Source organism: Sminthopsis crassicaudata, chromosome 4 (genome assembly GCF_048593235.1).
Source record: "Sminthopsis crassicaudata isolate SCR6 chromosome 4, ASM4859323v1, whole genome shotgun sequence".
In the NCBI taxonomy this organism is placed as follows: domain Eukaryota; kingdom Metazoa; phylum Chordata; class Mammalia; order Dasyuromorphia; family Dasyuridae; genus Sminthopsis; species Sminthopsis crassicaudata.
In genome coordinates, this window is record NC_133620.1 from 342,795,258 (window position 1) to 342,814,734 (window position 19,477).

Sequence of the window (19,477 nt, forward strand, 5' to 3'; positions counted from 1 at the left end):
TCTGTGTTCCCTTTCTCCACCCCCAATTTAGACTACAACTAAGGCAAAATGACATTTTAATCTTTATCCCTAGCTTAATGATAGATAAGGAAGGATTGGTCCTGTGATTTCATGGGTACAGAGAGCTCCCAGGTAAAGAAACTCCCTCTACCAATGCAAGTCAGCAACTTATAGACTTAAAAAGTTGTCTAGATCACTGAAAGCCCAATTGATTTGCCCAGAATCACACAACCAGTATGTGTCAGAGGCTGAATTTGAATCTAGGTCTTCCTAGATTTAATAAGTAGTTGAGTAGTTCATTGGAGAGAATGTCAAGCCTGAAATCAGGAAGACTTCTCTTTCTGATTTCAAATCTATCCTCACTTAGTAGGTGGGTGACTCTGGGCAAGTCACTTCACTCTGTTTGCCGCAATTTCCTCATCTGTAAAATAATCTGAAGAATGGAAAGCCACTCTAGTATCTTTGCCAAGTAAATCCTAAATGGAGTCATGGAGAGTTGGGCACAAGTGAACAACAACCCTATCCATTAAAAAAAATGATGATGCTTCTAATATCTGACCAAGGCACAAACCAAGTACCTCTTCTGAGGATGACCCTAAACTAGGTACCTTGAGTATAAGATAATGGGGAGGGAAACAAAATAAATAGAAGATGGAGTTAGGAATGTTGGGAAGTGATACTTCATGCCTACAAGTATTTTAATTGTGGGTGATATGTGTATGTTTCTTTCTCCCAAAAGATGAGAAAGTGAAAGGTCAAAGAGTCAGAGATAAGATGACATGTTGTAAATGAACTATTTTCTATGACAATGGATGAGTCAAAGGATGCTGACACAGAACCAAAAATTCTTACCTCGACCTAGAAACTGCTGCTTTGTCCAGGAAAGTTATTGATGATGAAAATAAAAATGATGATAATATCTAAAACTTAGATGATAGTTAAGGTTGGCAAAGCACTTTACAAATATCCTTTTTCCTTACAACAGATCTGGGATGTAGGTGCTGTTATTATCCCCATTTTGTTTTTGTCCTTTCTTCTCAGAGGACCAATGACATCAAGTGTCTTGACTCATAAGTGAATTAGATTTAAGTAATGCAGAACTGAACAAAGTCATCAGACCCATTCTCTTCTCCAGAGTCATCAAAGACCAGTGGCAAGACATAAGACAAGATAACTGAGATGGTCTACCATTTTACATATGAGAAAAATGAGGCAGTAGGGATTAAGTGATTTATCCAAAGTTATATAATTCTTTGCCCAAGGTTACACAACTGAGGCCGGATTTGTAGGAGAGTCTTGACTTCAGGTCCACTATTATGTCTCCATCTAGCTTCCTGGATGCTAAGTGGCAATGGGATGACTCAGGAAGAATCAGAACTGGTGTTTCAGGGTTCACAAGATGCATCTAGAAGCATTTCTCAGCTTTACCTCCCTTGGAATATCCCTTACACAGTTCTGATCCCTTCTAGTTTACATTCAAAGGAGATACTAGCATTAGAGGTTTTGAATGGTCCAAGAGGACATTTTGTCTCCTCTCCTACATAATGCAAAAATTAATTTAGTTTCTGCCAGAATACTCTTTGTACTGGAAAGCTCACTCCCGAATTGAGGCAACCAAATACAACATCCCACATAGAAGTTCTGTCTATTGACATCTCTAGGGTGTTCACATACATAAGTCCTTTCCTGAAGTCACATGGAACAAGTTTACTTTCTCTTCCATATAACTGCCCTTTAAATGACTGAAGACATCTCTCCTATCCCAACTATTCTTTCTTCCTGCCCATACATTATTCTTTTGTTAGCTTTAATCCTGTATTGGCTCATACTGAACCTGCAGCCAATTAAAACATACCTTTTCCACATGAAAAGCCATTTCTCCCCCAACCAGTACTCATGCAACTGTTTTTAAAATCTATATTCAAGACCACATTCATCTTAGTTGAATTCCATTCTGTTGCTTTAGATCCATATTTGCCAAGGAATTCTTGATTCCAGAATCTATCTTATTAGTTATCCCACCCTCTTTGTGTCACCTGTAGATTTAATAAGCATAAGCTAACTACTCAAAATAAAATTTTCTTTTAAAAGAACAGACTCTATAGAATGCCTTGTGGCCCTAGGGTTCTATTGATCCATTAACCTTATCTCTTTAGCTACAATTATTCAACCAGCAAGGAATCCACTTAATTGGCCTAAAATCCAGCTCACATCTCTTCATCTAAGTGTAGGACATAAAGAATGTCTTGAGAGAGTACTATGGAATGGAAGGGGGGGGGGGGAGAGAAACATTGATTTGGAGAGGACCAAAGAGAACCTGAGTTTTGAGGCTAGATTTGGGTGTTATTGGACAATTCAATTAAGTCCTCTGACCCCAGTTTCCTAATTTGTAAAATAAGGGGATTGAACTAGATCATCTCTTAGATCCCTTTTTGCTTCATGATCCCATGGCTGCCACATATCTTTCAGAAATCCAGATACGGTCTTTGGCATTTCCATGACTTAGTCTTTGTCTCAATTACCTCCACTGTAAAATGGAAGGTAGGTGAGGAGCAAATGATATGACATTTGTAAAGCCTTAGCAGAGTATCCATCATAGAAAGCACTTAATAAATGCTTGTTGTCTCCCTTCCCACCTTCTTTTCTAGTCTCCAATCAGTGCAGGTCATGCTCAGCTCAGTAAGTTAAGCAGAAAGCCCGTATGTCCGGTGACTAACAGATTCATAATCACAAAATGTTATTGAAAGATCGTAGAGGTTATCCAGTCCAATTCTCTTATTCTACAGGTGAAACGGAAGTCACACAATGGACTTCTGAGTAAGGCAGGACTGAGGTTTTTGACTCCCAAGTTCAGAGATAGCAGGAATCCCCCTCCAAAGTAGCAAGACATTTGGCCAGGGGTAGGGCAAGTCAGCTCTTAAAATCCTCTCCAGCCCCTGCCCCAATTTCCAAGTTTCGAATTCTTTTTACTTTTTTAATCCCCAGTCCCCAGACCTCAAGGATGGTCAGAAGTTGAGAGCAATCCTCACATTTCCAGCCCGAGGAGTGGGAAGGGGGTAAAGTAGTCGGCGGGGAAGTGTTTCAAGCTTAAAGCCTCAGGCTAATGTCCCAGCCTTCCTACTCCCCCATCCGCTGCCCCCACTGACCCCCGCCCAGGCCTCCCCACCCCTTCCCCCCTTCCATCTCCTCCCCGGGGTAACAGACCCCGCCATCCCCCCAGGCTCGTCGGGCGGCGCCAGGTGAGACTCCCTCCACCTGCCGAGAGGGAAGCTAGGCAGGGGCTGGGCGCGGGATGCGCGCGGCCTCCCCTCCCGGGGAAAGAGGGCGGGGCTGCGCGCGGCGGGACCAATGGGGAGGGGGGCTAGCTGTCTGGAAGAAGCGGCTGAGTCCGCACCCCTCTGCTCCCGCACCCCCACCCTCTCCGTCTTAAAGCCCGGCGGGGAGCAGGTGGCGGCCGGGGTAGCCGAGCTGAGGAGCCGCCGCCGCCGCAGCAGCAGCCGGGCGCCCGGGGAGGAGATGAGAGCTGGAGCGGCGCCGCCGGCACCATGCGCCGCCCGCCTCCGCTGCCCCTGGCCGCACTCTGCCTCTTGGCGCTGCCCGCAGCCGTCGCCGCCTACTTCGGGTCAGTCCCTTTCCCCCCTTCATCTTCCCTACCCCACCCTCGGCTTCCTCTGGCTTCTTCCTTTTCTCACCCCTTGCCACGCCAACAGCAACTTTCTTTGCCCAGTCGGCTCCGTTCTTGCTCCTCTCCCGGTCTCAGTACCCATCTCTGTATGGTACTCTGCCCATCCTCATCTTGCCCGGTGCCTACACAGAAGTATCAGACCCTGATTCCCTTCTCTGCTCTGCGGCCTCTGGTGTAGACCCGCATCTGTCTGCCCTCGGAACCCCACTTTCTCTTCATCATCTTCGTTCCCCTTGATCTTCATCCTGATTTTTCTCTTGAGATTCTCTGATCCCATCGTCCTCCCTTCCGCCCAATCTTTAACTCGCATTTTTGTCTCTTCTAAAAGATCTTTTCCCTTTAATCCCCTTCCCTAGCTCTTCCCTCGACACTCATCTCTAACCCTGTTCCAGTATTTCTCTGATCTTTGGCCCTTCCCCCCTCCATTCCTGTCTGTTCTTCCCTCGGGTTCCTCTCTCTGATCCGGGCTTGATTCTCCATCCCGCTTCTGCTCTTGCCCCTTCCTCTGCTAGGAATACCTCTGTATTTGCCTCTTCCCTGCCCTGTTTTGCTTGGGATTATTGTTTGCTTAAGAAGAACAGGTTGGGGAGATGCGGTGATGTATAGTCAAAAAAAAGTTCTGGGGACCTGGGATGGAAACAGAATTCCAGTCGAGAGAATAACTAAAAAGGGGAGTGATAAGGGAAGGAATTCAGTGTAGTAGGGAGGAACGGAAAATTTGGAGAGGATTTTCTGGGTCTCATCTGCCTGAGAAGTCACTTGAAGTCTAGGGTCGTAGAAGAATTGGGTTGCTTTTATTGTTCAGTCGTTTCAGACTCCTCTTGACCCCATTTGGGATTTTTCTTGGCAAAGATATTGAAATAATTTGCCATTTCCTTCTCCAGCTCATTTTACAGTCAAGGAAACTGAGGCAAACTGGGTTAGTGACTTGTCCAGGCTCACAGATATAGTTACTAACTCCAGACTTAGTGCCCCATCCACTATATCCCTTTCAAAAGTATAGTGGAGGGGGGAGAAATCGGATTGGGTAAGAAGAGGCAGGCAGACAGAATGAGGGAGGAGAGATTCAGAGAAACATGTGGAGGGAGAGGAGAGACAGAGACAGAGAGAGATACGGAGATAAAGACAAACATAGAAATAGAGACAGAATCAGTCAAAGTTTCACAAGGGAGGATAAAAAGATTAGGTTGGAATAGGAGAATTTAGGTAATGACTTTTTTTCCCACTTCATTTCCCTTCATCTTTGTCCTTCTTGGGTTGGCAAAAGATTCCTTGTTGCTTTCAAGGAGTTTCAGAGGCAGGAATCCTCCCTCCCTTTGGGGCTCTGTGACTGGGCTGCCCCAGGTCTGTATCTTCACTTTTTCTTGCTATCCCATCCCCCATCCTAATACCTGGTAGACACCCAGAGTTCTCAGTATGCAGAGAGATGGAAATGAGAGAAGATAATGAATTTGAGGAAGAATCTGTTTTAAAGAAGTGTCCCTGCTTCAGGCACCTGTCATGAATTAGTTCCAAATTCACTTGAACAAATCATCCTGGTAAAGAAGAGTTTGTTGATTTAACAAGAGAGGTTTGCTAGACTGGCTGCATTAAGGATAAGGAATGAACTGCTGGATGCTTTCAAAGAAGGAAACTTGCCAGTGGGGTGATCAAGATACAGGCTGACAGTCCAGCCCTCAGGGTTGGAGGTGAAGGGATGAGAAGCTTGTGACTGGGATCTGAAGGGGCCTTGGGCAAAAGAGGGTATTTTCTTTTCTTTTTTAAAAAGGGTAATTTATTTTTCATGGTTATTGAACTATTACCCTGATATGAGATGGCTTGTTATCAAATAGTTTCAAATAGATAATGAAGGAAAATCTGGGATCTCTAAGATCTCTACAATTTAAAATGTGATTCTGTAATTGGGTGGGGGAGGTGGGGAAACACCACCTCATATAGTAATTACATGTAGCAGATGAGAAGCCTAGTATGGTTCAGTTGTAATACAGATGCTAGTATAATTCATTAACCACAACATGGGGAGGGGGGGAGGGAGGGAGAAGAGTCAAAGGATGTGTCATCCTATCCTTTTTTCTTGGTACTTTATTGTGAAAAGAGCACTAATCTAAGGAGCAAAAGATCTAATTTTAGTGTCAATTGGTAGATGATCTTGGAGAAGTCATTTCCCTTCCCTAAGCATCAGAGGAAATCATGTGTAAAACGAGAAGATTAGAATAAGATGATGTTTAGGAGTCCTTTTGGTTCAGATATAAGTTTTATCATTAGATCTGATGGATCTTTGGAGGAAAAAAAAACAGATAAATGATATTGAATCATAACATTCATGATGCCTTGTATGAAATAGATAATAAATACATATTGATTTGACTGACATAGTAGGAAGGGACTTTAGAGATCCTCTCAATCTAAATATCCCCATTTTACAGAAGGCAAAAACTAAAGTCCAGAGAAAGGAAATTAGAGTTCAGAAGAGGCTAGAGGTTTATGGATTTACAGATAGAAGGGACCTTAAAGGCAATCTAGTTCAATGCCTTCATTTAAAATGAGGAAACTGATTTAGATATAACATATGGCTTGCCTAAGGCCACATAGGTAGAAAGTAACAGAATAAGGTCTTTCTTTTTATGGAGGTATCAGTTGGGAAGTGACCTACAAGCTTTTGTTATTGCTGGAATCAACCTTAGTTAGGAACTTTAAATTCTGACTAGGGATAAGGGAGAGATTTAGGGGAAGGGAATAAGCATTTCTTAAGCACATACTCCAAACACTGGTGCATATCTGCTTTGCAAATCTCATTGGACCCTCATGACAATCCTGTAAGGTGTAAGGGGAGAGGAGGAGAAAGAAGCTAAGAGGAGGATCCTTGTGCGGACAAGATGGGCTTCTGATCTTAAGGGAACCTTGTTTACATTTATACTGAACTGCTCCAAATCAGTCACTGGATTCTCTGAATCTCCACGCAAAAGGTCCTCAAAGAATAATATTTCATTTTTCCTATATTAGCTTCTTACCACCCTTACTCTGGAGGTAGAAGCAGCTAGGTGTTGCAATGGATAGAGGACTGGGCTTGGAAACTATAGATGTGTATTAGCTGTGTGATCCTGGACAAGTTATTTCAACCTGTTTGTCTCAATTTCCTCATCTGTCAAATGAGCTAGAAAAGGAAATAGCAACTCACTTCAATATATTTGCCAAGAAAATCCTAAATAAAGAGTTGGAAAACCACAACAAAATTCTAGATCTTTTTGTTTTCAATGAAGACTAATTATTCCAAGAACAATGAATTTCTTTAGTGAATACATGCTCCCAGTAACTAGGGACAATCCTTGAAAATTCCAACAAGTAGACAATTCTTGGATTTAAAGCAGATGTCAGAGAGAGATGTTTTTGGTGACAAATACCATTTCTTGGTCATTTGTTAGTTTGTCACACATAGCACTCATGTCTACAATGGATTGGGGTGATGATGTCCCGAGGACACAGGATTCTGGGAGTCATTTATAAAGGCTTATTTGGATAGTTGAGGGTTTGTTCAAATTAGAATTAGATATCCCAAAGTGGAAAGTGGAAGGTAGTTCCTGCTGAGATACAGATTGATCCTATCTCCTCTTAAGGTTTCTTTCACCTCTTAGTTTCATAGGGTCATTGATATAGGGCTTGATCTCAGAGACCATCTTATGTAATCTTCATTCTTCAAGTGAGGAAACTGAGGCCTAGAAAACTTAAAGAATTTACCCATTATCAGTAATAATAATAATAATAGCCAACATTTATTTGATCCTTTTTATGTGCAGGGCATTGTGCTAAGTGTTTCACAATTATTTTCTCATTTGATCCACAAACAAACAGGGGTGGGGGAGTGGAGTTAGGGGTTATTATTATCCCCATTTATAGATGAGAAAACTGAGGCATACATAGGTTAGGTGACTTTCCCAAGGTCTCATAGTTAGAAGTATCCTTCATAGAGGTAGTAAAGTTCTCTAACTCCAGAACCACTTCTCTTTTCTCTCTACCCCATGAGTCTATCTGAATGGAGAGAAGAGATCTAGCTTTTCTATTTTTCAAAATGAAGTTAATATTGGAATAGGTTTGCTCAAAGCTGAGGTAGTTGCCAAATAAATCAAATAATACCTCTTTCAGAAATAAGTCTGTTACTTGGATTATGGAACCCTAATAAGGTTCTAGGTCTAGAGTTGTTTGGGGAATATGGTATGTGTAGAGAGAATAAAAGAGGAGCCAGGGAAGAAACTTGGGGAATATTCATAGTGAGAAATCTTTATATGTATGTGGAAGTAACAAAAGGGCCTGAGAGACTGAGGAGTCAGGTAGGCAGGAGGAGAATCAAAAGAGAACAGTGCTAGGGCAGCTAGGTGGCACAATGGATCAATTTCCAGGCTTGGAATCAGGAGAACCTGAATTCAAATCCACCTCAGATACTTACAAGCTGTGTGAACCTGGGCAAGTCACTTAACCCTGATTGCAGAGAGAAAGAGATAAAGATCCAGAGCCAGCCAGACAAACAGAAAGAGACAAAGAGTGATGCAGGGAGAAGAGGATAGACAGAAAGTGGAGGAAGGAGGAGATTTTAGAGTATCAAATACTGTAGAAATCAAGAAGGAAGACTGATAAAAGGTCATGAAATTTGGCAAGTAAGAAAACATTGATAACTTTGGAGGAGGAAGTTTCAGTTTAATGATGAGGTTGAAAACCATATTGCAAAGGATTAAAAACTGAGTGAAGGGAGGAGAAATGAAGACAATGACTACAGATAGCTTTTCATAGGAGTTTGACTATGAAAGAGAGAAAAAGAAATTTAGAAAAATAGCTTTAAAGGATAGTAGAACATTTATTTTTTGTGGAATCATTTTCAGTCATATCTTATTCTTTGTGACCCCATTTGAAGTTTTCTTGGCAAAAATTTTGGAGTAGTTTGTCATTTCCTTCTCCAGATCATTTGACAGATGAGAAAACTGAGGCAAAGTGAAGTGACTTGTTTAGGGTCACATAGCTAATAAGTGTCTGACGCTGAATTTAAATTTAGTCTAACTGATTCCAGGCCCAGAGCCTAAATGTTCTATAATAGAGTATAGTTAAAAGGGTTTTTTTGTTATTGTTTTTCAAATTTTGAGAAAATTATATTTAAGGAAAGAACCAATAGCTAGGGAGACAGTGTAGTTTAGAATGGAAGAAGATATGATTATGGAGGGCAATTTGTTGAAGATATCTGGCAGAATTAGGATAAAAGAGACATGGAAAGAAATTGGCCTTGACAAGAAGGATCACTTCTTCACTTTAAATAGAGTAGGAGAGAATGATGGAAAATGTCCAGGATTTTGAGAGAAAGAAAAGGAAGAAGAGAAAACATGGCAAATGGTCTCTATTTTTTCCGTAATGTGTAATGAGAGTTTCAGGGGAGAAGTCATTATGGGAGGCTTGAAGACAGTTTGGAGCCATCCATAACTCATGGAATGGAAAATTCATTAGAGAAGAGACTACCTAACTGAAGTGAGGGTCCAGTTGGGATTAGGTAAATTTGGGGAGGATCTAGTCAGCAAAGTTATGCAAAAGAGCAATCAAAGTGAGAATAATCCAGAACAGGGGTTTGGCAGAAATGTGAGTTTCAGGACAGGAGGTCAAGGGGATTCAAGATTAGAGCTAAAATAATAATTGATAATATTTATATAATGCTTCAATATTTGCAAAGCAAATTACATATATTATTTCAACTAGTCCTCAAAACAAACATGTTAGGTAAGTATTAGTTTGCTAGCCAAAGATCAGATAGCACTTAGAATTTCTTGTAGTATTATTGTATTATAACAGACAGTATAACATCAACCTGATTAATTATACAGTAGAAACTGACAAGGAAGGAAAGTGAGATTAAAAGCAAGGGTGATAGCCTGGGAGAGTACTGGGATATGAAGAGATTGAAGATCTCAGGGAAGACAAGACTAGCTTTAGATGGGGTAAGTCATAGGAAGAGGAATGATAGGAGGTTATGATCAATCTGATAAAGGGATTTCAGAACGTTTGATCATTGAAGTGGAACACTTGTGGGTATGACCATTTTCATATATAGACAGGTGGAATGGAGGAGTAGGCGATGGGAGTTAGGAAGATCAAGGAACTAGGTGTTTGAAGGATATTGAAATTGCCTAGTATCATGGCAGGGCAGCTAAATGGTGTAGTGGATAGAGCACTGGACTTAGAATCAGGAAGACATGAGTTAAAATTCAGCCAGAAATCCTTGCTAGCTGTGGTGACCCTGGGAAAATCATTTAACCCTTATTTGCCACAGTTCCTCAACTGTAAAATGGGGACAACTTGGAGAAGGAAATGACAAACCACTCTACTATGTTTGCCAAAAAAAGCCCATAGAATATGCCTATGAGGTCAATCAGACATAACTGAACAATAGTATAATGGGTGGTAAGAAAGACAGTGAGCCAGGTCCTGAACCCATTGAAAAAAAAAAAAAAAAAGGTAAAATTACTTGGAAACTGATAGGTAACTGATCCTAAGGTCTAGATTGGGTGATCCATTTGAATGGACTAACCCTCAAAGCAGGAGAAGCTGCTGAATGATGATAGCAAAGGGAAAGTACTGACACAGGGACAATAAGTAACAAGGAGAATTCTGATTTCTCCTCCAGATTTGGTAGATAGAGTATTTTCTGATGTGGGCCCGATTCAGGCCAATTCCCCGAGTTTAGGCTCAATGGTTGAATACTATGAGACCTCTCTGAGGCTATTTAATAGTTAACAAAAGGAGTTCTATTTAGTAATAACAGAATAAGGATATTCAACAAGGATATGAATTGAGGATACTTTGAGTTGCCTCAACTGAGTGAAGCTCTCTCTCTGAGTTACCAGTATCACACCTGAATTTTCTTGTGGCTATTTTGTGCTCAGGCTACAAGAAAGTTTTGGAAGTAGCTGGTTTAGTTCTCTGAGCTGATGAGAATTTAGCATGCTTTTAAGGAAAAACTAGCCTAATCTAAAACAAGAAGGAACAAAATGTTAGGATATTGTTCCCATTACCAGGTTTGAGAAAAAGTGGAGTTTATGCTGGAGAAGATGGCTAGGAGTGCATTGTCATTAGAGAGATGTGAGAATGAGAAGGTAGAAAAATTAAGAGTGCTTTGTTATCAATGGAATGGGATCTCCAGAAGGCACTGTGGAAGGGGCAGGCTAGAGTAATATATAAGAGGATAGGGTTGAGATGAGTACAGATGAAAGAATGGGATATAGGCTTTGGGGAGGGATAACAATCTGGGGCAAGTCTGACTTTTCATCACAAGGATTGGGAGAAAAGAAGATGATATGAGTTTGTTAGACAAATTGTTAAGTCCAGGAAGAAGGCATAGAAGTATTCCATGATCTTGAAATATTTGGTATCTCACTTCCTCTTTTCTGTATCTCAGAGTGTTATATGTACTGTAAGACACAATCTAACACAGATCTAGTATGTGACATATACTAATACACATAGTGGGGCTTAATAAATACTTGTTGAATGAATGATTCTAGCCTGCAAGGAGGACTCATCTAACTAATTAAAAACTTCTATCACACTAAGCTTTGTATTTATTGGGAGAGGGAGAAGATAGAAAATTATGAACTTCTTCTTCTCCCTCCTCCAAGAATCCCACAAGAATCAAAATATGGTTCCTATTTTCTTTTTTACATTAATTTTTCTTTTTTTAATTACATATAAAACAAACACTTAAAAGATTTTTTTTTAATTTTGAATTGCATATTCTCATTCTTACTTCTTATACCCTTCCTCCCTGAGAAGGCAGTTTGATAGAGATTATACATGTTCAATCATGCAAGACATTTTCATATTAGCAATGTTGCAAAAGAAAATAAAGACGAAAAACCCATCCCAAAATAATAATGAAGTAAAAAAGTATGCTTCATTCTGCATTTAGACTTCACAGTTCTTTCTCTGGAGGTAGATATATTTTTTTTTCATTTTAAGCCCTTCAGAATTATTTTGGATTGTTTTATTTCTGAGAATAGTTAAGCCATTCACAGTTGATCATCATAAAACATTGTTGTTACTGTGTACAGTTCTCCTGGTTCTGCTCATTTCACTTTGCATCAGTTCATATAAATCTTCTCAGATTTTTCTGAAAGTGTCCTGCTTATCATTTTTAATAGCACAGCACTATTTCATTACAATCTGGTTCCTACTTTCAAGAAATTTCTAATCCAACTGGGGAGATACAAAGATACCCACCACAACAAATTTGCAACATATCAACAACAAATTGATCTAAGGGCCAAGGAGAGTGGTAGGAATACGAGATCAATCCAGAAAGCTTTCTGGAGGAAGCACAATATAGAGATAGCACAATGACTAGTCTGTTTTTCTTTAGCCATGTCAGGGTATGTTAGGTTTTCTTTCCAGCTTTCCAAAACCATCTCCTCTTCCCTGTGACATGCTTCATGCCTCCAATGTGGCTCTAGGTGTTCATTGCTCTATCCTCTCCTCATCCAAACATGCTTTCAGGAAAGGAAGCAGCATAAGTCATTCCCCAATCTCAGTGCTTCCTTCCTTCAAGCTTTACAATGAAGTCTGACTTCTCTTTGTAGTGAGAAATGATGAAGAATTTCAGACTTCAGGGAATGGAGAGGGAGTTGTATGGGTAGAGGCATCTTCCTGAGAATCTCTCAGCCTCATGCTTAAAGACTTCCAGTGAGGGGGAACCCACAGCTTTCTGAAGAAGCCCATACTTTTGGACAGCTCTTATTGTTAGGAATATGTCCTGACAACAAGTCTAAATTTACCCTTTTCAAATTTCTATAAGTGCTCCTAGCTCTGCCTTCATGTATGAGTAGGGGTCTATCTGGTCTCTTTTCCAAATGAAAGCCCTTCTGATACTTGAAGACAGTTGTGGTTTTTTCCTTGCAACAGATAGGTTGCTCAGGATCATATACCTAGTGTCTAAGGATAAAGTGCTGGGCTTGGAGTCAGGAAGTCCTAAGTTCAAATCCAGCCTCAGACATTAGCTGTGTCACCGTGGGCAAGTCACTTAATCCTGTTTACCTCAGTTTCTTCATCGGACAAATGAATTGGAGAAAAAAATAGCCAACCCCTCTAGGATTTTTACCAAGAAAACTCCAAATTGGGTTATGAAGACACCATTGACATGAAAGTAATGAACAATAAAAATTTTATCTTGCTTATTATATTTTCTCTTCTTTAGACTAAATATCTCCATTTCTTTCAGTTGGTCTTCATGTGCATAATCTCAAGTCCCTTGCTCATCCTTGTCATTTATCAATGTCCTCTCTCTAAGATTACCTTTCTGTCTCTGGTATAGGAGCTGTGGTTGGGGTGAGTTTATTTCTATAAACCAATTGAAAATGTGAACCACGAACGTATGAATAGAATGGGAATGGGCATCATCAGTGCTCCTAGAAATCAAGCCTAGAACAAGTAGTAGCATATAAATGTTTCCATCTATAGGGAGTTAAATAGGAAAGTTTTATCTGTCCATTCCATTTACTCCTTTCAGACAGAGTTCTGCTGCTGCCTCTAAGAAGTAGGTGAAGGGAAAGACAGAGACTGTAATGCTTCATTGAGACCTCCTAAAAATATGCCCCATACTTCAGACCTTTCTCATCTGGACATCCGAAACTACTTGTCTTGTATTCCCATTTCATAATAGGAGCAGAGCATTATAGCTTTAGAACTAGAAGGAACTTTAGAAGTCATTGAGTCCAACCCCCTCTCTTTGGGGAAGCTGAAGCTGAGACATGATAAATGACTTGTTCAAGAAGAATCTGAGACAGAATTTAAACTTAGTTCCTCCTGACTGTAAACCTAGTGCTCTAACCACTGTACCTTGGAGTTGATCAGACTTTCCTAGGCCTGTAGCTAATGTTATTTTAATGCTTGCTGAGATGTTAGCCATTACCTATCTCTAAGGTAACTCTGGTTTTTATTTTTTTATTTATCTTTATTTATTTATTTATTTTCCTGAGGCGGGTTAAGTGCCCAGTGTCACATAGCTAGGAAGTTTCTGAGATCATATTTGAACCCCGGTCCTCCTGAATTCAAGGCTGGTGCTCTATCCACTGCGCCACCTAGCTGCCCCCGTAACTCCGGTTTTTAACAGGGATCCTTAACCCAAAGGCAATATGACATGAACAGAACCCTGGGCTGGGAGCCAAGAACTCTAGATTCTAACCTCTTCCCTCTCTGTATTTCAGAGGGCCCATCTTAGACTAAAGATTAGTCTTTACCCTCATAGAGAGTGCACTTAAGTAATTAGTGCAAAATAATGTGAGATGAGTATAGAGAAAGGTTAAAGCAAAATGTTATGTGGTGTTTGCAGAGGAACTGAAAAGATGAGATAGGGGAAGAAGTGCTGGAGGAGGTAATATTTCAATTGGACTTTGAAGCACCCGTTGAAAACCATCTTGCAGAAGGAGGAGGGAAGACACTAGGAATAGAGCACAGTATGAATAAAGACTTGGGGGTGGAGGAGGAGGGAGAATTGGGAGGGAATATAGAATACATGGAGGTGCATAATACTGAACAAAGTTAGAAAGGAAATCAGGATTAAGTTATTATATTTCTTTGATGAATATGGCAAGCCTTAAATGAACAGAGGAGTGACATGATCAGGTGATGCTTAAGGAAGACCACTCTGGTAGTTGTATAAAGGATTAACAGACCATAATATGTCTGAAAAAATTTCAAGACTAGCACTGTTTTGGTATGTAGCAAAGATGTTTATGTATGACAATTTTTCAGTATGAACAAAAGCTTTATTGGTCCCCACATTTCACTGATTTCCTTTTAGATTCTGAGTTTTCCATATTACTAAGTTCAGCATTTATAGGTTCCACTAATATATTTAAACCCTCAAAGTGAAGTTTTAATTAATTTTAGGCAACACTAAATTAAATAACCTATCAGATCTCTTTCTTTTCAGCGTAATAGAAGAGAGGATCCTCCTCCTACACTGCTCCTTTCACAGCTCATTCACAGAATGTAGTGATTCATGATGAGATTTTAATGTGTTAACAAGGCATAATAATATCCTGTGATCCCTTTATGAGGAAGGAACATTTCTCTGATTGAGTCAAGTAAGTAACAATTTAATTGTCAGAGCAAGCAAATTAGCCAAAGTTTCTAAGGGCTTTATTTGGTTAAGTCCTGGATAAATATTAGAGTCCCCACTGGTGTAATTGCTATTAGTAATTAGCTAGTAATTAGCAAAAACATTTACTAAGATGTCATAGTAAAATTATAGCTAAAAAAAATTACCCCTATAAACCTGGGGTACATTCTCCACAAATACTCATAAGTTCATGGGAAGAGTGGGCTCAAACTTAAAGTGTGATGTTAGTGAAGAACATATATAGAATACAAATATGGCAATGGCAATTTACAATTGCTAATATTTCAGGACCTGGAAGGTCTTTTTTTCTCTTTGTAAAGTCTTTACAGAATTCAGTTTAGGTTCAATGTCTCAGCTAGGGAGTTGCTCAATTATTTTTTTCCCCAGTAGGTACTCCTTTCAATAGCTTCGATCTCTTTTTGCTGACAGGACTTAAGATCCTTGAAACTGCTTCCTTCTTCAAATGACTGTCTCCGTTTCTGTTTCAGTCTGGAATATGTCTCTTTTCCCTATTGGGTATACTGCTGCTTACTAGTCAGGTAGCTCATTTCAAAGTTACATGGCCAACTGGGGAGAAGAAGAGAGAAATTTGCCACTTTCCTCCCTTGCAAGGATCTTTTTCACAAATCGACTCACAGGTGTCGGGCTTTCTCCCACTCTCTGCTGAAATTCCTCTAGTGTTTAGCCATTCAAAGCCTCTAGGGTCTTGGCTAATTTATTTGCACAATCTCTTTCCTGATTAAATCTGAAAATGTTTAGTCCTCATAAAGGTGTCACTAGATATTCAATCTTGTTAACATATTAAAACCTCATCCTGTGTGTGGCTCTATTATGTGACTATATCAACTAAGCTTTAAAAGGGGGAAATGGAGAAGAAGTAGTGTATATCACCTCCTTTGGGGACATATGGTAGGTCAAGGTGGGAGACTTTTTATTGCCCTTTAAGTCATAATCCTATTTATGGCTACCCCTAAATGGTATGAAAATAGAACCTTATCAAAATCAAAATTGGGCTTTCTGAGAAGACTGACCTGCTTTCAACTTGAGCCTTTCTCCCCCACTCTCTCCTACCACTGCCAGAGGAAAGAGAGAGAAGGAAGAATGGAGGAAGAGAACCATTTCCTCTGCAGGTGCTAAACTACCCACACTCTAAATACAGAGAGTTGTTGAGATGCAAAATATGTCCATCTGTACGGAACTGCTGAAGTGTTTTGTACATATGCATATTTCTTTATTGATGCTGCTGCATGCAGGATAGGAAAGCAGTTGAGCCTGCTGGCTTTGAGACAAGAAATGGATCTATTCAGCAAGGAACACAAAGCTCACAGCTGGGATAAAGCCCATTTCCCCCCTTTACAACTAGATGGTAGGAGAAGGAAACATAAGAGGATTGGGGGATTGGCAGTGAGGGCCCACATGCCAGTCTTGGGCATAAGGGTAAAATGCAGTGACTCTTAAGAAAGTAGTGGGAGGAGTACTGGACCTATTCTGCCTCTTATTAGCCAGGTGATCTTAGGTAAGTCATTTAGCTCCTATGTAAAATGGATTAAATAATACTGGCGCTGTTTCGTGAGGTTGTTAGAAAATTGTTTTGTAAGTGGCAAATGCCATAGAAATATGGATGAAATTATTGTTATTGTCATTATTTTTCTTATAGTGTCAGCCCAGTTGGAGGATGGAAGGAGAGATCAGGGAGAGTATTGACTACTTAATTAGGCAATATAGAGAGGGTACATTTGGAGTTGGAAAACCCTGGAAGGAATCTGGGCTCTGTTCATAGCTGTGTGACTTTGAGCAAATCACTACCACTCTCTGGACCTCGATGCCCTCTTCTGCAAATGGAGATCTGTATCTATAGAGTACCTTCCAACTCTAGAACCCTTCTGAGGTTATAGATGTTAGTAACTCAAAGGAAAGTAGCTTTAGACCTGGAAGATAACTTAGAAATCATCTTAGAGGTGAAGCTCTCTCTAGGCTTGCAATCAAGAAGTCTCTTCTTCTTGATTTCAAATCTGGGCTCAGACACTTAACTAGCTGTGTGACCTTAGGTAAGTCATTTAACCCTGCTTGCTTCAGTTTTCTCATCTATAAAATGAGGTGGAGAAGGAAATGGCAAACCACTCCTGTATCTTTTCCAAGAAAACCTTAAATGGATTCACAATGAGTTAAAGCACAACTGAAAGTGACTGAATAACAACAACAGAGCAAAGTTCATTTTATAGTAGAAAGGATGGAAGGAAGAGAGGTAAGCAGGATTGTGTCTGCTCTTAATTATGCATAATGCATATTTTAAATGGATAAGTAAATATTTTAAAATTTTATTAGTTTTAATTTCTTATATGATAAATATTAATAGGTATAAGTCACATAAATAGAAAGCTCTTTGGGGTTCCCAGCAATGTTTAAAAACGTAAAGAGGTCCTGAGACCAAACAAAAATAAAATGGCTTGATTCCAGATACTGTAGATTCCCTTTCCTTGAAGATATTTAGGCAGAACTTGGACAATCCCTTGGGTACGTGATAGTGTTGTAGTGTATGGTATAATAGTTAGAATTTGAAGTAAGTGGACTCATCTACTTGACTTCAAATCTGGCCTCAGACACTTACTAGCTAGATGAGCCTGGGAAAGTCATTTAACCGCTTTGCCTCAGTTTCCTCATCTATAAAATGAGCTGAAGAAGGAAATGGCAAATTACCTAGTGGTCTCTGCCAGAAATATCCCAAATGTGTTCACAAAAAGTCAGACATGACTGAAAAATTACTGAATAACAAAAGATCAGGAAAGAAACAACACACAGAAGAAAAAATTTTAAAGCTCTGGGGGAGGGGGAATGAAAGGATGTAATTCTGAAGTTCAGAAGTCAGGAGCAAAGTCAGGAGGGGAGTGAGAGCTGGTTGGTCCAGACCTCTCCACAAAATGGAGGCCCCAGAAGGAAAGAAGGGATTGGCCTGGGATATTCAAGGATGAGAAGAATACACGAATGAGTTAGATGTTCCAAGGCAAGATGGCCCTAGTCATTTGAAAGAAGTTCCAGGATGAGATAGTTGCTAAGGTGTGAGTTTGTTGGCCAACATAATAAGCAGGCATAGGAGGAGAATGAAGCTAGTAAAATGACTCAATATTGCATAGATAGCGGATAGACCATACTCCCTCTCAAGATAAGAGGAGGAGCAAAGACCAGGAAAGGCAATAGGACAGAAAAGGAACAGATGGGACCAGAAAGAGAAAAACCAATGGGAAGAAACCTTCATGAACAGGTGCAAAATTCCTGATAAAAATAGAAATCCATTAGTGGGTTGAGACTTCAATCTAGTCTAAAGCCCTGATGAGGATCTAACACTAAAACTGGAAATAGAAAGTTTAGAATATATTGCTTAATATTTTTATCAAGAATTTGGATGAAGGCATAGGTGAAATGCTCCTCAGCTTTGCATATGATACTAAGCTAAGAGAAAAATAATAGATGATAGAACCAGAATCCAAAAAAATCTTGACAGGCCAGAGAAGAAATTCTCAGAATGTAATACAAGGACAATGGGGGGGTCTCTAAGAGTCTTTCAAGAGATCCTTGAAGAAAAAAATGATTTTCATAATACTAAGTTATTATTTGCCCTTTAAAATTCTCTCCCCTTTCCAACTACCTATCAATGTAAAGCCAGATATTCTTCATGGAATTTAAGCAAAATGGTAAAACATGACAGTTTGAATGCAAAAGCAGATAAAATAATTCTGCTACCTTCTATTATGTCAAATATTAAAGAAATTTGCAAAAAAATGTAAAACAGCATCACTTTTCTCACTAAATATTTTAATTTGGGAAAATATTATTTTTCATTAAAACATATTTGTTAACATAATATATTATTTTAAATGAATAAATAAATATTTTAATGTATTGATTTTAATTTCTAATATGGAATATCAATAGATATAAATCACATAAACAGAAAGCTTTCTGGGGTTCTCAGTAATGTTTAAGAATGTAAAGAGATCCTGAGACCAAACAAAAGTAAAATGGCCTAATTCTAGATGCAGTGGAGGGTCTTCAGACAGAGAATTGAACAATTCCTTGAGTATTATTGTAGTTGTAAATTGGGATTGTAACCAATCCCCATTTCAGTCTTGATATCTTGGGAGATTGGGTTTACTGGTATTGTTGGTGTTTCTGGTGGTTCTTGGTGTTGGCTGTTATTGAGTCAAGTCCAGCTCTTCATGAACCCATCTTCCACAACATGCCATCCCCTTTTATCCTCCACTATCTCTCAAAGTCTGTCCAAGTTCATTTTTGTCATTTTCATGATTCTATCTATCTAATCCTCTGGCACTCCCTTTTCCGACAAAGTTATAAAAGACCTTTAAACTGGGAATGATGCTGCACAAAGATGCAGGAAACTAGGCCATGCTCTCTGGCATTGTCCATTAAGTTGAGGAGTTAAATTCCAGAAAATGGAGAAAAAGTGGAGTTCTAACTAAAGCTCATTCAGAATGACCTTGGTCATCTCCTTCCTCTCCTTTCCTGTGGTTGAAGGAGAACATAAGGGGTGTGTGTGTGTGTGTGTGTGTTTGTGTGTGTGTGTGTGTGTGTGTGTTTGTTTGTGTGTGTGTGTGTGTGTTGGGAAAAGGGAAAGAAGAGCACTAACAATTTAT

General features: G+C 39.7%; 1 protein-coding gene across 1 annotated transcript in view; it reads left to right on the top strand.

Annotated features, from left to right (window-relative positions):
• Window positions 1–3,442: 3,442 nt before the first annotated feature.
• Window positions 3,443–19,477, top strand: part of WNT9B (Wnt family member 9B) — a 37,928-nt gene continuing 21,893 nt past the window's right edge. Inside the window, exon 1 of the mRNA XM_074261001.1 lies at window positions 3,443–3,622. Within this exon, the coding sequence (XP_074117102.1) occupies window positions 3,546–3,622 (77 nt within the window). The 5' untranslated portion in view covers window positions 3,443–3,545. The remainder of the gene's footprint in view (window positions 3,623–19,477) is intronic.